The 17,431-nt window shown below is 39.4% G+C and overlaps 2 protein-coding genes and 1 pseudogene across 7 annotated transcripts; 1 reads left to right on the forward strand and 2 right to left on the reverse strand.

Annotated features, from left to right (window-relative positions):
- Positions 1 to 503: 503 nt before the first annotated feature.
- Positions 504 to 7,444, reverse strand: rsph4a (radial spoke head component 4A). Its single transcript, XM_026146955.2, has 7 exons — positions 7,217 to 7,444; positions 5,073 to 5,295; positions 2,909 to 3,178; positions 1,962 to 2,411; positions 1,674 to 1,818; positions 1,193 to 1,310; positions 504 to 1,095 (listed from the first exon to the last, which is right to left on the reverse strand). Exons 1-7 carry the CDS (start codon positions 7,300 to 7,302, stop codon positions 867 to 869), a joined length of 1,521 nt encoding a protein of 506 aa, XP_026002740.1. The 5' UTR covers positions 7,303 to 7,444; the 3' UTR covers positions 504 to 866.
- Positions 4,119 to 4,830, forward strand: LOC145421621 (regulator of G-protein signaling 7 pseudogene; annotated as a pseudogene).
- Positions 7,445 to 8,393: 949 nt separating the features above from the next.
- Positions 8,394 to 16,341, reverse strand: dohh (deoxyhypusine hydroxylase/monooxygenase). Of its 6 annotated transcripts, none has more exons than XM_026147956.2 (6): positions 16,218 to 16,341; positions 15,569 to 15,675; positions 14,870 to 15,037; positions 12,740 to 12,816; positions 9,931 to 10,186; positions 8,394 to 9,675 (listed from the first exon to the last, which is right to left on the reverse strand). In XM_026147956.2, exons 2-6 carry the CDS (start codon positions 15,672 to 15,674, stop codon positions 9,365 to 9,367), a joined length of 918 nt encoding a protein of 305 aa, XP_026003741.1. In that variant the 5' UTR covers position 15,675; positions 16,218 to 16,341; the 3' UTR covers positions 8,394 to 9,364. The 6 variants fall into 6 exon arrangements, with proteins under 6 accessions (XP_026003741.1, XP_026003740.1, XP_026003739.1 ...); XM_026147955.2 differs by having other exon boundaries at positions 16,187 to 16,324; XM_026147954.2 differs by having other exon boundaries at positions 15,569 to 15,678; positions 16,187 to 16,315.
- Between the last annotated feature and the right edge of the window lie 1,090 nt (positions 16,342 to 17,431).

Genomic DNA, 17,431 nt, shown 5'->3' on the forward strand with positions numbered 1-17,431 from the left:
GCCTTCTCTACGGCACTTAAGGACAAACCTTTCCTTTTCTACCGGGACCCTTTTTTGGCCTATCTGGACACTCCTTCTGCTCAGAGGTTGAATTCGGGCTTACGGGATTTAGCCTGGCAACAAAGGGACGATTGTTAACCTTTTTCATTGTTTATTACTATTGCTGTTGGGGTTTTTTTTCTACCTCCCACGTCCTGCCATACATGTAGATGCATCTTTGTCCTGTGTATGTATATGCTGGTGACTGCTGTTTTCCTGCTTTGCAATTAAAAGTTCAATTAATAAAAAAGAAAAAAAAAAGAAAAAAAAAGAGCGGGATTACATCTAGTCATGCTAGCATTAGCCATGTTAGCATATTACATTCAACTGGGGTTGCCAACTTTTTAACTATCAAATAAGAGACACTCTGGCATACCAGAAGCACAATGCACAGCCAGCTGGGCATAGTGTAAATATGTGCTGTATGTTCATAATCATTATCATATAATAAAAATACAATAAAATGTTGGTATATATTTTAATCAACATCTAATCTAAAACAACAAAGTAAATTATAGCAGAAATCACATGGGTATTTCCTTTGAAAAATAAGCAAAAAATATTCAAATAAAGTACTGTAAACAGGCTAAAGTTACCCAGTTTATTATGCTACGCAGACCAAACAGCACCTTGTTTTTATTTATTACTCCTCTTATGACTGGACACAAGCACTGGTCTGAGTTTTTCCACAACATCTCATTTTGCATCTGCCCTCTAAATATTAAAATGCATTCTCCTAAACTACATTAAAGGTCCACAAGTAAACTAATTTATTTGACACTGGCTTGCATATCTTTTTTCTTTTTAATTTAATGTCAACTTTTTACTCAGTCATCCTCTTCTTCCTCCTCTTCTGTCGCCTCCATTTCCTCTCGGACAGCCTGTTGCTCCTCTAAAGCTTCTTTCAGGGTCTGTTCCTCCTCCAATGATGGGTCCAAGGCCTCTGTGATTTCGGGAACACTAGGATATTCTTTCTGTGGCAGTGGGAGGACAGGTGGGGTATACCCTCCTCCAGTATACTTTAAACCCCATCCAATATATATGTTGTCAAACTTCCTGTATTAAGAGACAGCACATGGTACTTTGTAATTACACCTTCAGGACATTATGATATCATATGTACAAACAAAGGCACTCTGATTTTCTCACTTACTTTCCACAGGCATACGCATATGCGCCTGGCCAGAGGTTAGAACGCAGCACTGCTACTGCATGCTGAGATGTTAGTGTGGAGGACAAACTAAGGCTCCAGGGAGGAGTGTTGAACATTTCTGAGAAAAAACAGACTCAATATAAATAAATAAATAAATAAATAAATATATATATATATAAATAAATATATATATATATACACATATATATATACACATATATATATATATATATATATACATATATACACATATATATATACACATATATATATATATATATATATATACATATATATATACATATATATATATATATATATATATATATATATATATATATATATATACACATATACATATACATATATACACTCATACATGTATGCTGAATGAAATTTTGGGCAACATTATGACCTTCTCATCAGTGTGAGAAACTAAACTACTGGTTTGCCTGAAAAGTGTCCAAAGTCAAAGACTGACCTGCATCTTGGGAGATAGGTGTAAACATAGGGGGTCCAACCTCTGGCTCTGGCTCATCAGGCTCTTCTTCCTTCTCATCAGCTTCTCCCTCCTCATTAGATTCCTCTCCTGGTTTTACTGCCAAGTTCACCCATGTACAGCGACCCTAAAATCATTTTTTTTTACACATTATTTAAAGGCAATAGAGGCTCCAGCATCACTGCAACCCTGAAGAAGATGGATGGACAAATCCAGACACACTCAATAGGTGAAAGAATGCCCACGAACCTTGTCTGATCAGACCCATACCTGCAGCAAGATGTGTTGAACATGATGCACCCAGTTAGACAAAGACTCAGCCATTTCAGCAGCTGGAATACCCTCAAAGTCTGGATTTGGTTCATAGTTGCTCTGGGATACTTCATCTTCCTCATCACCTTCTTCCTCTAGAACCTGGTAGAAGCCCTGAGGGCTTACTTGTGTGCCAGCAGAGATTCGGGCAATTTGTGCTCGTAAATAGTTAGCTTCATTCCCAGGAAAAGGTGGGTAGCTCACAATTGGGGTGTCCAGCTTCCCAGTGAAAATTTTGCGGATCTGTCGAGCAGCAGTGATCTGTGCAGGACTGACGGAAGGTAACTTTACCCAAGGAAGACCAGGCTCATTGCACACATAGTAAACAAACTTATTAGCACCTGTTCCTGTGGCTTCCTTTGGCACAACTGATGGGGGTTTATAGGTCGACTGAGGAAGTTGATCTATCTGAAAGCAAAAGCACATTTGGACTAAATTAATAATTCACCAATTAATTTTACTTCAATACTTTGTGAAATAATAGGGTGGGGGAGTAGATCCTACCCTTTTCCTCAGCTCCATAATTTCATTTTTACAACTGTTTTTGTATTTTTTTTGATTGTACCATTTTTTTTTATCATTGTATTGTTTGTGATATTACAGTATATAGTATATATTGTATATCATAATAACACAGAGTACTGTGTTAATATGATTCACTGTTGTCTAGTACTGTTATCGTGATAGAGCTCCCCAATATTGAGGAGGTACTTTGTTGTGGAAAACAAAGTAGAGAAGTACCTGGTATCAAAAGTAAATGAAGTTTACGTTGCAATGGAGCAGATGACATGCAAAGGCAGAGGAGTGTAACATCAGTGTAAAAAGTAGGAATGTGTTTTTTTTTACTACTCTTTATTACAAGCATATCTAATTCATTTTCAATACCACACTTTTTACTTCCTCACCTCATTCTCCTGAGTATCAGCCTCTCGCTCCTCTTCTTCAGCTGGTTCATCGATGCTATGGTCGTCCCCTTCAACAACAGCTTCAGCAACAATATAGCTGTTCTCTGTTCCCAAAATTTTGCCCCATAGTCGGCATTGCAACAGCAGCTGTGACTCAACAAGCTGCTTGAGAGCAAGAAAAATTCTCTGCATCTCCTCTCTGCCCAAACCCACTCCAGCCTGCTCCAGGTAGAAGCTCAACTCACTCACATTAGGAAGAGGTGTTTCCACCTAAAAAGACCAATAAGCTGTGTTACACAATACAAATTCAGTTTTATATACTGAACAAGTAATACAAACATAAAGTTCCCAAGAAATTAAAAGAGTTATTAAAGATATAATATAAGAGTCATTGGATTAAATTCAGCTGGAGTACAAAATATCTTACAAATGTGTTAAGTAAAATACTACAGGCAGAAACTCCGTGCTCCACAAAGCCCATACACATACAAAAAAACTATTATTATGACCTATTACTGTCCACAAAGTCAATATCCTGCATAGAAACACTAGGAAGGAGTCTGATGATGTTCACTCTACAGTTTTAACCACCTTGATTAGCACTAGGATTAGCACTTTAGTTTAACACAACTTGTAGCAACTCCTTTCCCCCAATGAAGGATGACACTTTACTGATTAATTTTTAGGTGTAATGGCAATAAATCCTCATTTTCACCATAAGAGCTGGAAATCTGTACACAAAAACAGCATATAAGTTAAAATCCACATTCTTCAATCCCATTGACAGAGGTGTATAAAATCAATCACCTAATGAAGCAGGCTGCCTTTACAGACATTTGGAAAAGAACATCCTTCTAAAGAGCTCATTGAAGCATCAAAAACTAGTGAATGAAGTATCTGCGTTTTTTTTAATGTTTTTTATTTTTATGTATATGGTTCAAATTCTCATGTATTGCAAAATGTCAATTAAAAAGTTATAACTACATATAATGAACTTTATGCATTGCAGGGTTGGAAGGATATTGCCGCTATAGAGAGAAGAGGCTATGTATTTTTTTCTCACCTTCATACAACCTGAGGATTTACTGCAGAAAACGATGTAGCTCAATATTAATATTTTCATTAACAATCTCTAATGGTCAGCATGTCACTGTTGTCTCTAAAAATATGACAAACTAATGCCTCGTTCTCTTCTTTCCTCTGTCTTCTGTCATACACTGACTAGTACTTGGAGTATCACCCATTTGACATCACCAGAACCATCCAACCCCTAGACCAGTGATGACTCTACTTTCTGGGATTTGGAGGCTAGTAAGGAGCTCAGTAAGAAAGGGTGAAGTGGGGCTTCTCCCTAGAGGAGGCCTTAAAAGATCCAGCAGGACAAGTTTCTAGAATCTGAGTTTAGCCCAGAAAAGCTCAGGCGCTGGCTGGTTGTACAGGGGTTAAAGAAGAGGCCTCAACAGGAAGTTGCACAGAGGCCGCAGGACATCTGGGCAGATGGAGTGCCCAGCTCTATCAACCTGGACTCCCACAGCTACAAATGCACCAGTCAAAACCTGAATGACCCGGGACATCACAGCTATGAAGAAGCATAGGATAGCACCACATCTTAAAGCTGATGAAAAGTGACAGTTATTGACAGTTATTTCTACAGTCCAACCTGTACCAAGAACTTCTGATGGTGAGGAAAAAACCTGAAACGGAGCAAGGCAAACACACTTCCCTGGTGAAGTTCAATCGCAGTGAATTATTAGTTATTAATAATCTCTGGCTCTGTTCCACCGCATGTCTTTGATTCCGTCTTCCTCACCTCATCCAAAACCAGTCATGACAGATGGCCATCCCTTCCTGAGCCTGTTTCTGCTCAAGGTTTCTTCCTGTTAAAACTGAGATTTTTCTTCTCACTGTCGCCAAGGCACTTACTCATAGGAGGTCATATGATTGTTGGGGTTTTCTCTTTTTTCTCTGAATTGGTGTAGGATCTACCTTACAATATAAAATGCCTTGAGGCAACTGTTGTTGTGATTTGACACTATATAAATAAAACTGAATTGAACGGATCCACAACCTAACCTCATATCCATCACCTTAGCATTTAACAAAGGGACAGATTGCTGTATATAAAAGTTGTAGAACAAACAGTGTAGGTGTGTGTGGTCAATACCAGTTCCTCCTCGTGATCCACATCTTTTGGCCGAGTAAAGAGCAGGCGCTGTTGCTTAGCCAGCTCCACATCAGCTGTAGTCTCTGGAAGATCTTGCAGAGTGCTCTGCATCTCTTCTAACAAACCCCGTTTTACATCACTGCTTATATCCTCTATCACATCCACTGGATTTTGTGGCTGCTCATCCATCAACTTCGTCAGCAAGCGAGTGAGGTGGTCATAACTAGAACATCAGTTACACAGTTTGGTACATATCAACCTATAAATCTTAGTTGTACATATTAGCACACATATTAATACACAGATGCCATATGGTTCCACAAGACATTTTGTCAAAGGTTTTTCATGAGACTATTCTGTTGTATTGCTGTATTATTTCATCTAAACTGCCTTTTCTTTTTACTGCATCTTTAAATGCTGCAAAATTTGGTCTTGCAACAGTTTTGAAGTTCTCACCTCTAAAGGTGCATTTCCCCTGGTAACTCACATGGGCAGCACAATACTAGTTAACATGCAAAAATTTAGCCAGAATTTAATTAGAGTGAAAAAGAAGCTCTTGTGTCACTAAATAAGTCACAGACACCAGTTCCAGTGGTTGTGGCTCAGGATGCCGTGAGCGTACATCTACTAATCAGACCACCATCTATGGGGGTTTTATCCCGAGGGATCATCAGAGATCATCAGATGACGGAAAACTGAGACAATATATACACACAGTAAGTAATTAGGGAGGTGGTAAACATCAGGAAAGATAGCTGCAAACAACTCGGAATTAACGAGACAGGAAATAAAGAAATAATACATGAACTAACACACACACATACAGAAACCCAATATGCGTTCAAATAGCCAATTTTGCTTAGGAAGGTTCCTAACTAACAGACGTGATATGGAAGTATCTGCATGGAGGACATAATAGTATTCTTCAAATACTAAGCTTCAGTGCTTTAATGCTTGCATCCTCTGCATAGCATACTGGACCATCCTTTATGAAAGGGGAGGAGAAACTGAAGAATGCAGAACGTTATTGTATAATGGCATTACAAATCAAATGATAAAAGTGTGCTTAAGGTTCTTTATAACCAGTATTTATTAGTAATGTTCTTTGCTGTAGAGACAAGGAAAGCGACACTGAACATGATACACATAACACTAGAGACTATCAAAATAAAACTGCAAACAGACAGAGGCCAGACACAGGAAGACAAGGGAAACAAACAGAGACAAGACTGACTAAATAAAGGGAATGCAGGGAGGCGACACAGAGACAAGACTAGGAAGACAAACACAAAGAAAGTGAAGACAGAGAGAGAGCAAGAGAGAGAATGACAGGGAAAGAGGGAGAGAGACATGGAGACAAGACAGAGACAAAAACTTGACATTCGCAACCAGACATAACATGCTACACATAGGGGATTGCTGGGGAGGATCCACAGAGACCAAGTCAAACAGGACACGGAAGGAAACGAAACTCAGTGAAATCAGAATGAACTAGATCTAGGGGTTATACAGCAATGGATATCATTACAAAATCTTATCCATAGCCCGATAATGCCCTGGTGCCAATACAGCTTTAACATGTTTCAAACATTTTTGCATATATGTTATTAGTTACATTTGGATCACAGATCAAATAACATCAAATTAAGCAAAGGAGTTATAAAGAAAGGGAGAATGTTGAAATTCAGTGAATGTCTCTGTTTAGGAAAGTTTATTCATGCTTATTGCATTGTACAGCTAACTTTTCAAAAATGGAGGTACTGGTCTTGTAGTGTGGAGGCAAAGCTATGGAATCACAAAACATAATGATACGATTTGGTGTAAATATCATATTATATTATAAATGTGTTCATTATTATAACTTAGATTACATCAGCAAGGAAGCTGATTAAATATTGACCGATAACGTATTGCGAATGGGTGGGATTAAATAAGTGTGCACTTCTTCCCACTGCTTTCGATATGTAACTGAATCAGAACCGGTGAAGCAATGTTGAAATGTATTGGCTTTATTTTGTATAGCTTTTTTTTCTTTTCTAAATGAACTTGTGCACATTGTTTACATGATTGAAATAAATTAACAAACAGACAAGTAGGTCATGAGAGCATCAGATACTAACTAGTACTATAAAAAGGTAACTTACAGGTTCAGGTTGCTCTTTGTGCTGTTTTTCAACATATAAGACTTGAACGCGGCAGCTGACTGCACTCTCTCCTCTTTTCCGTCCATCGTTCGTCAACTACGTCTGAGGTATGGACAGAGTAACGGTTTATACAAGCGTGGAAAAGACTTCCAAAATTTCGTCTTACCGCTTTCTCAATGTACCGCCGTATACAGACTCCAAGGGTTGCTATAGTTACTGTAACGGTGGCGCTCGCTAACAGAGGGCTCTGGTTGCTAGGCTCGCGGATGCACCCTGGCGGTTAGTGATGTGCGACACCACTGCTTGCCTTTGCTATCCGATACCAGGATGTGTTTGGAAAATTAAAACTATACCGTCATAATGAATACAAGACATCATACTTCTTGTTATTATTGTTTAATTAATAAGAATTATTAAAAAGAATTTTTTTAAAAACCACTGAAAGATCAATACGTACATTTTAAAATATTTAACTAACAATCAAAAACAAATGTGCCCGACTGAATATAAAACATTATATAAACATTTTATAGATAAAATATTTTATACATAAAATGGATAATATAATGTGAGTTGTATTTTTATTTTTTAAAGCCTAAATGGCTGTTTTACTGCAAGTATGTGGTCTATTCTAATACACCTAGTCTATATAATCCACTTTAAATCTCGACAATTTGGACAAATTGGATTCTGTAGTTTTAAGGATGCAGGGAATTTCCATTAATTAAACATCAACACAAATCTACACCTAGACATAAATCACTTTCCAAAATTCAGCAACAGTGGTACAAGTTGCCAACAACTCACATTTGTCCTTTTGTACCTGGATAGTGTTCACCTGCAGCACCAAAGGGCTTTGTGAGAAATGCCTGCCTTGCAGTCTCTGCTCTTATTCATCCCAGGGATGTTCGATTGGGTTGAAATCGGGACTCTGTGCAGGTGAAGTTCTTACACACCAAACTCACTCATCCATGTCTTAATAGACCTACTCTGGACTACGCTGACAGGCGTGATAATAAGGATTCTTTATTTGGCATGAAGTCTGTACTTTATTGCTTACTTACTGATGCTTACAAATAAAGCTTTAATTATCTGATGTGCAAAACCACAAGCAGTTATGAGAATTTGAGTTGTAGGACTTGAGGGAAGAAGGTCTTCGTGAAACTCAGGAGAGACATTAGTATGTAAGATCATTTTAATTTTATACAGTTGACTGTAAATAACAAAAAAATTTACATTTAAACTGCAAGCTGTGCTCCATGGTAATTTAGGAGCAAAGTACCAAGAGAAGCACGACAAATCAAGGTCTACGTCACACCACGAATGCTTGTAGCAGACAGTTTAAAATGAGAAGTTTGCATCAAACTGTAGAAGCACAATGCAGGATGAATTCAGATTGAGCAGAGGGTCCTTACTCAATAAAATAGAGGGTCCGGAGGGTTCGCTCTCTCTTTGCCACGCTTTTCTGCCCCATTTTCTTGTTTTGCCTTCTCTTCTGTGTTGTTTTGTCTTTTGCACGTGAATATGTGGAAGGCTCTATAGCCTGGGGTTGCACTGCTTTGTGTTGTCCTGCTGTTCTGTTGGTTGTGACAGTCTGTTTTATCGTTTATATGACTCCATTCAATAAACAAACTCTGCTCTTTTCCAGATGATCTTTTTGAGTGGGCTGATTTTTAGTTGGACATAAAAAAAACTCAATATGCAAGCTGGATAGAGTTGATTACTTTGGCTTTAAAATTTAGGACCCAACAAACCACACTCATTCATCTCCTGATCACCAGTCTGTTTCTGGTGCCATACAACAGAGGCTGGCTGGTTGTTATAGCAGTCCTTCTTTACTCACTCCATTGCTTCTGTGCACGTCTCCCAATGTTGCTGTTGGCTGGGCAGCTTCTCCTCCATATTTGTACTTGGGGATGATTTGAAGGAGCAGCTGAATGATGGGGCAAGAGCAGCAGCTGGTCAAAGGCACAGGCTATTAGGGTGGATGACCCTATATTATCCATGTTCCACCCTTTGTTTTTTTAAATATATTTGGTTTTCAACTTAGCTATATTGAAGTAAAGAAAATATTACTGTTAGCAACAAATTGTGTTTAATTACCTTTAAACACAAGGTGACCTCAGTACTGACCTAAATAATTAAAAATTAACCCTGTAACCTGACCAATCCATCTGCATACTGGAACTGTCCACTGTTTTCATACTCCAGCATGTCAAGTGCAACCTCACAGCTCTCCTTGACAACACGCTCTTGGTCTTCACGGTAACGCTGCAGCACGGCCAGACACTCGTCTTTGCCAATTGAGCCTAGAGCCTCCGCTGCCTCGTGCCGGACCATGGGGTTCTCGTTGGAACGCTCCAAAGCTGCACGGAGGGCTGGGACTGCTGCTGGATGCTGCATCTGCCCCAGAACATAGCCAATCTCATGACGGAACAGAGCACTGGAGCATTGCAGGCCTGGAGGCAAACAGAATTGGATGCACATATTAATTTCCATCTGCGTAGTTCTACATACTTATTTTTATACTTCACAAGGATTTACAGTTACTGACTTTCATATATGCATATATTTTATTAGGTGCTCAGTAACGACATCTTCAAGTTCCTTGAGTGTTCTAGAACCATAGTTTGCATGTAGTATTATCAGATTAACGATGACTGCTGAGTGAAATAAATGTTCACATAATTGTTTACCATAAAGTTGGACCTTACCGTCTCCTAGTGCCAACACAGCCTCCTCAGTGCCAAGGTTACGCAGGGCAAACATGGCACGGTAGCGGTCAAAGAGTGGCAGGCTTTCATCCAGCAGTGCGGAGCGCAGCTCTGGCACGCTCTTCCTTGCTGCTGGAGGGGCTGGGTCTACAGAGCAGTAGGGGTTTTTATCTGCGTGTCCGTCCTGCAACGTTTTCTCTCCTCCACTCTGAAGCCATTCTAGCCGTCGAACAGCCAGTTGACATGTCTCTGCAACCTGTATAGATTGTCAACTTTTATGTCATTTTCTGTATCAACCGAGTGTTAATAATTGAGAGTGCAAGCTGCAATTTTAGTTGTGGTTTCAAGTATCAAGAGTAACTGAAATTATCACCAAATGTAAACCTCAAAAAATAATAAATGGCATTTGTTTATAAATAAAAATATGTCCAATTATGAAGTTAAAACACTGAAATACTGAGGCAAATGAGATTATATACTGGGAAAGTCAGTGGTTCAGTCCAGGCCTATGAGATCATAGGTGTGAGTTAACTGTCAAGTGTGTGACTGTGCTAAATAAAGCACAGTTGTATGAAGCATGCTAAATGACATATCAGACTTGAATTCTTCCAAAAGTTGAAGTCATATTTACTTTGTCTCTGCTTAGCGTCTCTTAAAGTTCCTCTGACTTACATATTTAATGTTTCTGACAAACAAAGAAACAACATGAGATGATGAGTATATGAGGACCATTATGACTGTATTTTAACCAGTCAATTTCAAACTGCTGCTCTGCTCACATTCAGTTTTTATGACCGTAACATGGTATGTATACCCTCTGAAAATTAGCAAGATTTTGTTACCACTCACTTAGAACTCACCAAATCAAATGGTGGAGAGTCCCAGGTATTTAAACCCTAGTGGGGGTTGTGCCTTAATGTGGCCATTATGCTCACCATGTCTCACACTGACTTTCGTTGTGACAAAACCTGGCACATTGTGCTGCGGCCACCACAAGAAAGTTTTTCCTTCCCACTGTTGCCAAAGCGCTTTCTCATAGGAGGTGATATGATTGCTGGGGTTTTGAATTGAATCGATAAGACAGCTGCAGGGAGTTTATAGATACACCAAGAGTAAAAACCAGTAGACCAGAAAATTCACACTGAATGTTGAATGTTAGCAATTTGAAGGAGTGAAATAAACCAGGAGTAAATGGAACACAGTTTTAGTTACCCTTGTAAACTACTGCTATAACTCCAACACGGCTTGAGCACCTCTGGGAATTTAAGTATTGGGTGGACAAAGTTCCACAGTCCCACATTTTAAGGAAAGTTTCACCGATACAGGAAATGATTGATACAGGTGACAATATTGTTAAGTATATATGATTAATTAGATAAAGTTCTACTGGAAAAACTGGCAATAATTGAAGCAGAGAGCAATAATTTTAGTAAGCTTGCATGTGCAAAGATGATCGATGGGATTGTTCCCATCTGTGTCTTACAATCTGAGGAAATGGTAAAGTGGGGGTGGTTGACCTTGAAAATGGGTAAACAGACATGGGTATCACACTGGTATTGTTGTAAATGTTGCCTAGTAGCAATGGTACGAAAACAGCTGTCTCTGTAATAGAGTGGGAGTGAACAGGATTTATGCTGTAAAGACCACAAGAGTGAAGGGTTAGTTCAATGCCTGTGGACAGATTGTGTGAATCCCAGTGGTTTCGGTGAAGGCAATTTCGCTTGAAAAAGTTCAAAGCAGTTGAGGAATGACAGGTTGTAGTACACAAAGGGAATGTCTTTATTAATGCATTAGCTCTTAAACCAGATGTGCCATTGAACTCTAAACAGCTGAACTTTACATTACTAAATAAAAGGGGGTATGACAGCAAGTCAGAGGTGACAGATTGCTTTCCAGTGGCTGCCCACGAGGTGTATAAAGCCTTGCTTGAGGTTCTCTGACAATATATCAAGTCATTAGTGCCAAGACAGACAACTATTGCAGAGACTTTGTGGTCTTAATGTCCTTCATGTGGGCACCGCCATGTGTCAGACCATAGAGCGATCAACAACAAGCACCAGAATTAAAAGGACGCTCAAGGTGGTGGCAGATGGTGAGCAGTTAGGGGGCACAGTAGCATGTCATCAATCAGATGCAGCAGTAGGAGCAGTAACAGCAGCAGAAATAGAGGTGGCAGTGGCAGCAGCAGTACCCAACAAGACAAGCGCTGATCCCCAACTTACAAGACGGAGTCTTGGATATCATCTTGTAACACTGAGTATACCAGCAGACAATGTCAGAGCAGCAAGCAGTTAATAAACAGGCTAAAAAAATAAATAATAATAATAATGATAATATTTTAAAAAGGCTAGCAAGGAAAACCACACTTCAGGGATGGATTGGAATGCAGTGGTGACACTATAGAGTTGAAGATGTCAAAGTAGAGGGCATAGTTTCTGTACCACCAAAGATTTAATACACTTAGTAAAAGGTTTTAGGAAAAAACTTTAAAAGGCAGCAGGAAACATGGTTTAAAATGGAGCACTGTAACAAAAAATAATTTCCCCCAGGGATCAATAAAGTATTCTGATTCTGATTCTGAAACATCAAGAGCAGCCTGAAAGATGGCCGTTAGGAGGTGATGTGACAATAAAGGCATGACAACAACCAGTCAATTCAAATACAACAGTCAATCAAGTTTTTCAGTTACTTTCAAAATTAATTAATATCCTGTTAAATTAGTCCAAGCCTAAATTGTAGGTCTGTTCTGTAGCAGGTAAAATGGAAATCAAGTTGAAAGTTGCAGGCAAGTTTTGTGATATGCTCTTACCTCAATGACAGGATCCTGACTGTACTCTTTCAGTAGGTTCAAAACCACAGAATCACCAATTGCCCCCAGAGCTTCCCCTACAAGTACACAGAGATAGCAGTCAGACTTCAAAACTGCACCGCTGTTTCCAGCTTTCATTTGTTTTTGCATCCTGCAAGTCTCAAAATATTTTCTGAAAAGCATCCATCATGCTTACGCCAGGAAAGTATTGTGAGTTTGCATACACATGTATGTAAACTTATACTTTTCTACACAAACTTATGTTTAGCAGAAAGAGAGTGGTTAAATATTAGCTCACTAACAGTCCCTCATGCCAAATGCACATTCTCAGTTTCTTTCAGTTCAACATGACCTTCTTTAGGGACAATTCTGTCAAAGTGTGGCCTTTTCGCAAGGCACCTAGTGCTCCTTACAAAGACCACTAAAGCATTTTAATGTGGGGGCAGTATATTTGGCTACTCATTTTAGTATTTATTGTTTTGGCAGTCCTTGATATCATTCAGATGCCATGATTGTGTACTGCAGTGGATGGAATTCCAGCTCCACTGTCTGCATAAATGGTCCTTGTGGTGCTCTAGAGACCAGAGCAAGCTAGGGAGAGGATTGCATCTCTCAAACCAGAACCTGCAGTACATGAAACTGGTCTACATGTCATTACTCCATCTCCACAAGGCTGCAGCACAAAAAAAACAACAACGTTGTAACCAGCCCAAAATGGCAAAGCTTCAGACTCAATTGACAAGCAGCTGATTATACGATTATACTGCTTTTTGTCACAAAGTACTTAGCAAAGATAAGATTTGTGAAGGAGCAACTAAATTATATTATTTACCGTAATTGTCGGGCTATAAGCCGCTACTTTTTGCACAAGCTTTGAACCCTGCGGCTTTTAGTCAGGTGCGGCTTTTCTATAGATTGTCCATGATTTTTGTGATATTGTAAGACGATTTGTTTTGTTTGTTCCGCTGTTGTACGGCACTACGTTGCCTGGCGGAAGGATCGGGGTTCAAGAGTGGTATGTTGGTCACATGTCCATCCGCCAGGCAACATAGTGCCGTACGAGTAGCGCGAAAAACAAACTTCAAAGTAGCGCTACGCGTTCAGCGGGAGGCGTGGATGACGAGCGGCGATAAACTTGCGAAAAGCAAGTTGTGCTCAACTCTACCGGTGGATTCTGACAGCGTGGAAAAGTGTGCAAACATCCACGATCACCAACGGATTTCGAAGGGCTGGACTGCTGCATGATGAAGAGGAGGACACCGCCACGGCCCTTCAGAGGGTGTTCGACTCTGACACTGACAATGACAATGAGGATTATCTTTGGTTTTGAAAGTGACAACGAAGGAGAGAAGCGGAGAGTGGATGACGAAGCCATCCTGAGCCTGTTCGTTTCCGACACTGGAGAAGAGGACTTTGGTGGTTTTAGTGCGCAGGAAGATGGTGGTGAATGACTGACTTTTCTTCTTGTTAAAGCCGTGTCACTGCACCTGAGCCTAAAAGGTAGTCTGAATCTATTTTTCTGGTGTGCTGTAGGCTACTGTTATGTACTACATTTGTTACTCATTTATGAAGCACAGCACATGTGCAAATATGTACCCATAACTTGATTTTCAAAATATTAATAAAAGGGGTGTGTCTCCAAACAGCCATCTCTTTCCTGACAATTCGCTTTGTGCATATTCTCTTACATATGATAAGTCAATATTGAAACACCTGCGGCTTTTGGTCAGGTGCGGCTAATGTATGTACAAAACAGGATTTTCCCCTGATTTTAGCTTGTGCGGCTAATATTCAGGTGCGCTTTGTAGTCCGGGAAATACGGTAATTGTTTAATTATACCACCTTACCTAAATTACTGTTAGGAAAAAAAATTGATGACACAAGAGAGTAGCTCATTTTCTACTTTTCTGCTACTCTAGGTATTTTACACAGTGCACGTGCGTCTGTATTGCGCGTGTGTTGTAAATACAAAAAGCAGATTAATTGGGAACTTCTGTACTTAGTGCAGCAACAAATGAACACTTGGACACGCACCATCTGTGCAGAGCACAGAGCTTACATAAAACATACTCTGTCAAAATACTTGTGTTGGTAGTACACAGACTCCTCAACCTCATCAAGCATGCTTACCTGCTTCATGCCTAACCATTGGCTCCTGCTGTTTATCTTTGAGAACAGCAGTCAAAGTAGGAATGGCCCGTTTGTCCTGCATCTGTCCCAGGCAGTAAGCCAACTCATGCTTCAGCAGGGCTGATTCATCAGCGAAGGCTTTGCTGATCCATTCTATAGCTTCAGCACCTGACACACACAGATGACACCCTGAATTAGTTCACCCAAAAATCACTACAGGCATTCAGTCACAGCAAATATATTGCAACAATATGCAACAGCTGTGCTGTGATTTCAGTTTACATTAAAAAAAGATCTCTCAGAGAAAAAGAAAAAACTGAATGTCTTGTCTTTCAAACAGTACAGTGCTGCTTTCTGTGATTGAGCCAACCAGACGACGAGGAAAAGACTGGAGGCTGCAAGTCTGAGAACAAGACGTTATTGCAAAGTTTAGGGATTTAAAGATTACTTTTTTCATGTGAGTTTTGTTGGAAAACATAGGGGCTACTAAAATATACTGAAAGGACAGAAACAACCACAACTACATTTGAAAAAAAAGAAAAAAGAAGAAACTGAATGTGTGGGGTGAGTCCCACCCCTACAAACCAATGTTGGAGTCCTAAATACTACTGCAAATCTTGAGTACTGTTACTTAGCTGAGTGCTTTTGTCATTTATCCAGTTTTTGAAAATAAAAAACTCTGTGGTCCTGGTGTTTTACCTCCCAGGTTCCTCAGGGTAAATAAAGCTCTGAACCGCTTGGTCAGGTCCTGTCTCGGGTCCACCAGATGCTGTCCTATTGATGCAACGTTCTCGACAGTAGCCATGCTGCTGGAAAGAGAGCAACACACTTATGACTCTTGGACCTGTAAACTTAGAGCAATGTGAAAGCATTTTTGTCTTACTAATATTCAAGTCTTATTTATCTTATTTATGCTAAAAATCTAAAACTGCTAGGTGAGAACAAAACGGTTATATAGACTATAACCGAGACATATGAGGATTTTGACTAAATACCTCGAGTCCAGGCCAATATTAAAACCAGCTGCGGAGGATATAGTATTTAGATATCGTTTCTGTCCACGGCCCGCAGCTAACTCTGTACTTTATATGATGTATTATTGATCTTTTTCACGCTTCTCTCCTTCCTGGTGAACACCGCTGTCACTTCACTACATTCCGGTGTCTCGCGCCTGAGTCGGGAGCACGCGCTGAGCACACCGGCTTCCACAAATAAACCATCGCCTATCATTGGCTGAACTCTTTCACAACTACCTCACACGGTATTCACTAACTCCACCACACAACGGTGCTCAGTGTAACCATTGTCTAAACATACCAAGCTTCAGTATGTACAGCGTTTCACACACCTCCGTCACGGTCCCCACAGCACAATCCACGGACAGTCGCAGGAAGCGGTTGTGTCCTTCTTCTTTTTTGTTATTTTTGCAGGTGGTTGGAAAACTACGAAATTGTGTTTTGCCGCCACCAGCTGGTATGGAGTGTAGACTCAAATGTCGCTCCAAAAACAAAAAAACAGGGCTATTTAAGAACATAAACCACACACCTTTACAATATTTGGAATGGAGGTAGCAATAGAAAAAAAATCTAATAATGTTGTGTGTGTAACTTTTTTCTTTAGTCGGACAGATAAAGTAAAAAAAAGAAGCTCATGCTATACAAGTGTAGCACAATTTACAGACAGTTGTACGGTTATTACTACTGTGAGGTTATGTCCTTCAAGTAAAAACGAGTACTTATTCACCTCAGTGTTCTAGAGGGGGTTATTGGGGGCTATTTTCCTTGGAAATTTCACCTGATAGTCAAGGAATTTAAATAAAATAGAGTAAATTTATAATTAGTCAGTTTGCTGATAATATGCCTTTGTTGTTGTTTTCATTTTTTTTGTAAAAGAACTTATGATCTCTAAAGGAACAAAATTAATTTTTCTCAAACGCATCTGGTCTGATTGTAAATGTTATGATATGTCAGATTTTAGCAATCTGCAATCTTGATTTAAATACTTTAATAAAGTATAAAGTATATCAAAATAATAAAATGATTTGTTGTTGAAAGGAACATTTGAATACCACTCCTAGATTTCCTATTTAAGCGATTTGAAATTGAGGTTGACTCATGTAATTTTTTTGTACTTCTGAATGTGAAACTGGTGATCATCTCTGTTTCAAATTGTCCTCATGTGAGTTTATTTTGGTCAGACATTTACAGTTGACTCTATCTGAAAATAGTCAACATTTCCATGCTTACTTATTGTTTCTTTTATGAGTGGGTTGAACAACAAAATTTCTGATATTGTTAATCTAATTATTATTCTGGGTAAATACCATTTTAATTCTTCTTAAAATCATCAATTAATGTAATCTGTCTAACTGCATGTCTTTGGACTGTGGGGGGAAGCTGGAGAACCAGAGGAGACTATGCAAGCTCCACACAGAAAGGCTATAGCGAGATTGTGGATGTAAACCCAGGACCTTTTTGCTGTGACACAATAGTGCTAAACACTGTGTTGCCAAGCTCAAAATATGTATATGTAGATTCTTGCTCCTGATCATACAACAAACAA

This window comes from Astatotilapia calliptera, chromosome 17 (assembly GCF_964374335.1).
Source record: "Astatotilapia calliptera chromosome 17, fAstCal68.1, whole genome shotgun sequence".
Lineage (NCBI taxonomy): Eukaryota > Metazoa > Chordata > Actinopteri > Cichliformes > Cichlidae > Astatotilapia > Astatotilapia calliptera.

Coding starts and splice junctions, on each gene's coding strand:
- rsph4a (XM_026146955.2), bottom strand. CDS start 7,302: ATGGACGGAAAAGAGGAGAGAGTGCAGTCAGCTGCCGCGTTCAAGTCT. Junction 3,179..5,072: donor TGGATCACGAGGAGGAACTG/GTATTGACCACA, acceptor TGGTCTTTTTAG/GTGGAAACACCTCTTCCTAA. Junction 1,819..1,961: donor TTCAACACATCTTGCTGCAG/GTATGGGTCTGA, acceptor AAATGATTTTAG/GGTCGCTGTACATGGGTGAA.
- dohh (XM_026147956.2), bottom strand. CDS start 15,674: ATGGCTACTGTCGAGAACGTTGCATCAATAGGACAGCATCTGGTGGAC. Junction 15,038..15,568: donor TACCCTGAGGAACCTGGGAG/GTAAAACACCAG, acceptor TGTGTGTGTCAG/GTGCTGAAGCTATAGAATGG. Junction 12,817..14,869: donor AATGGTTAGGCATGAAGCAG/GTAAGCATGCTT, acceptor GTGTACTTGTAG/GGGAAGCTCTGGGGGCAATT.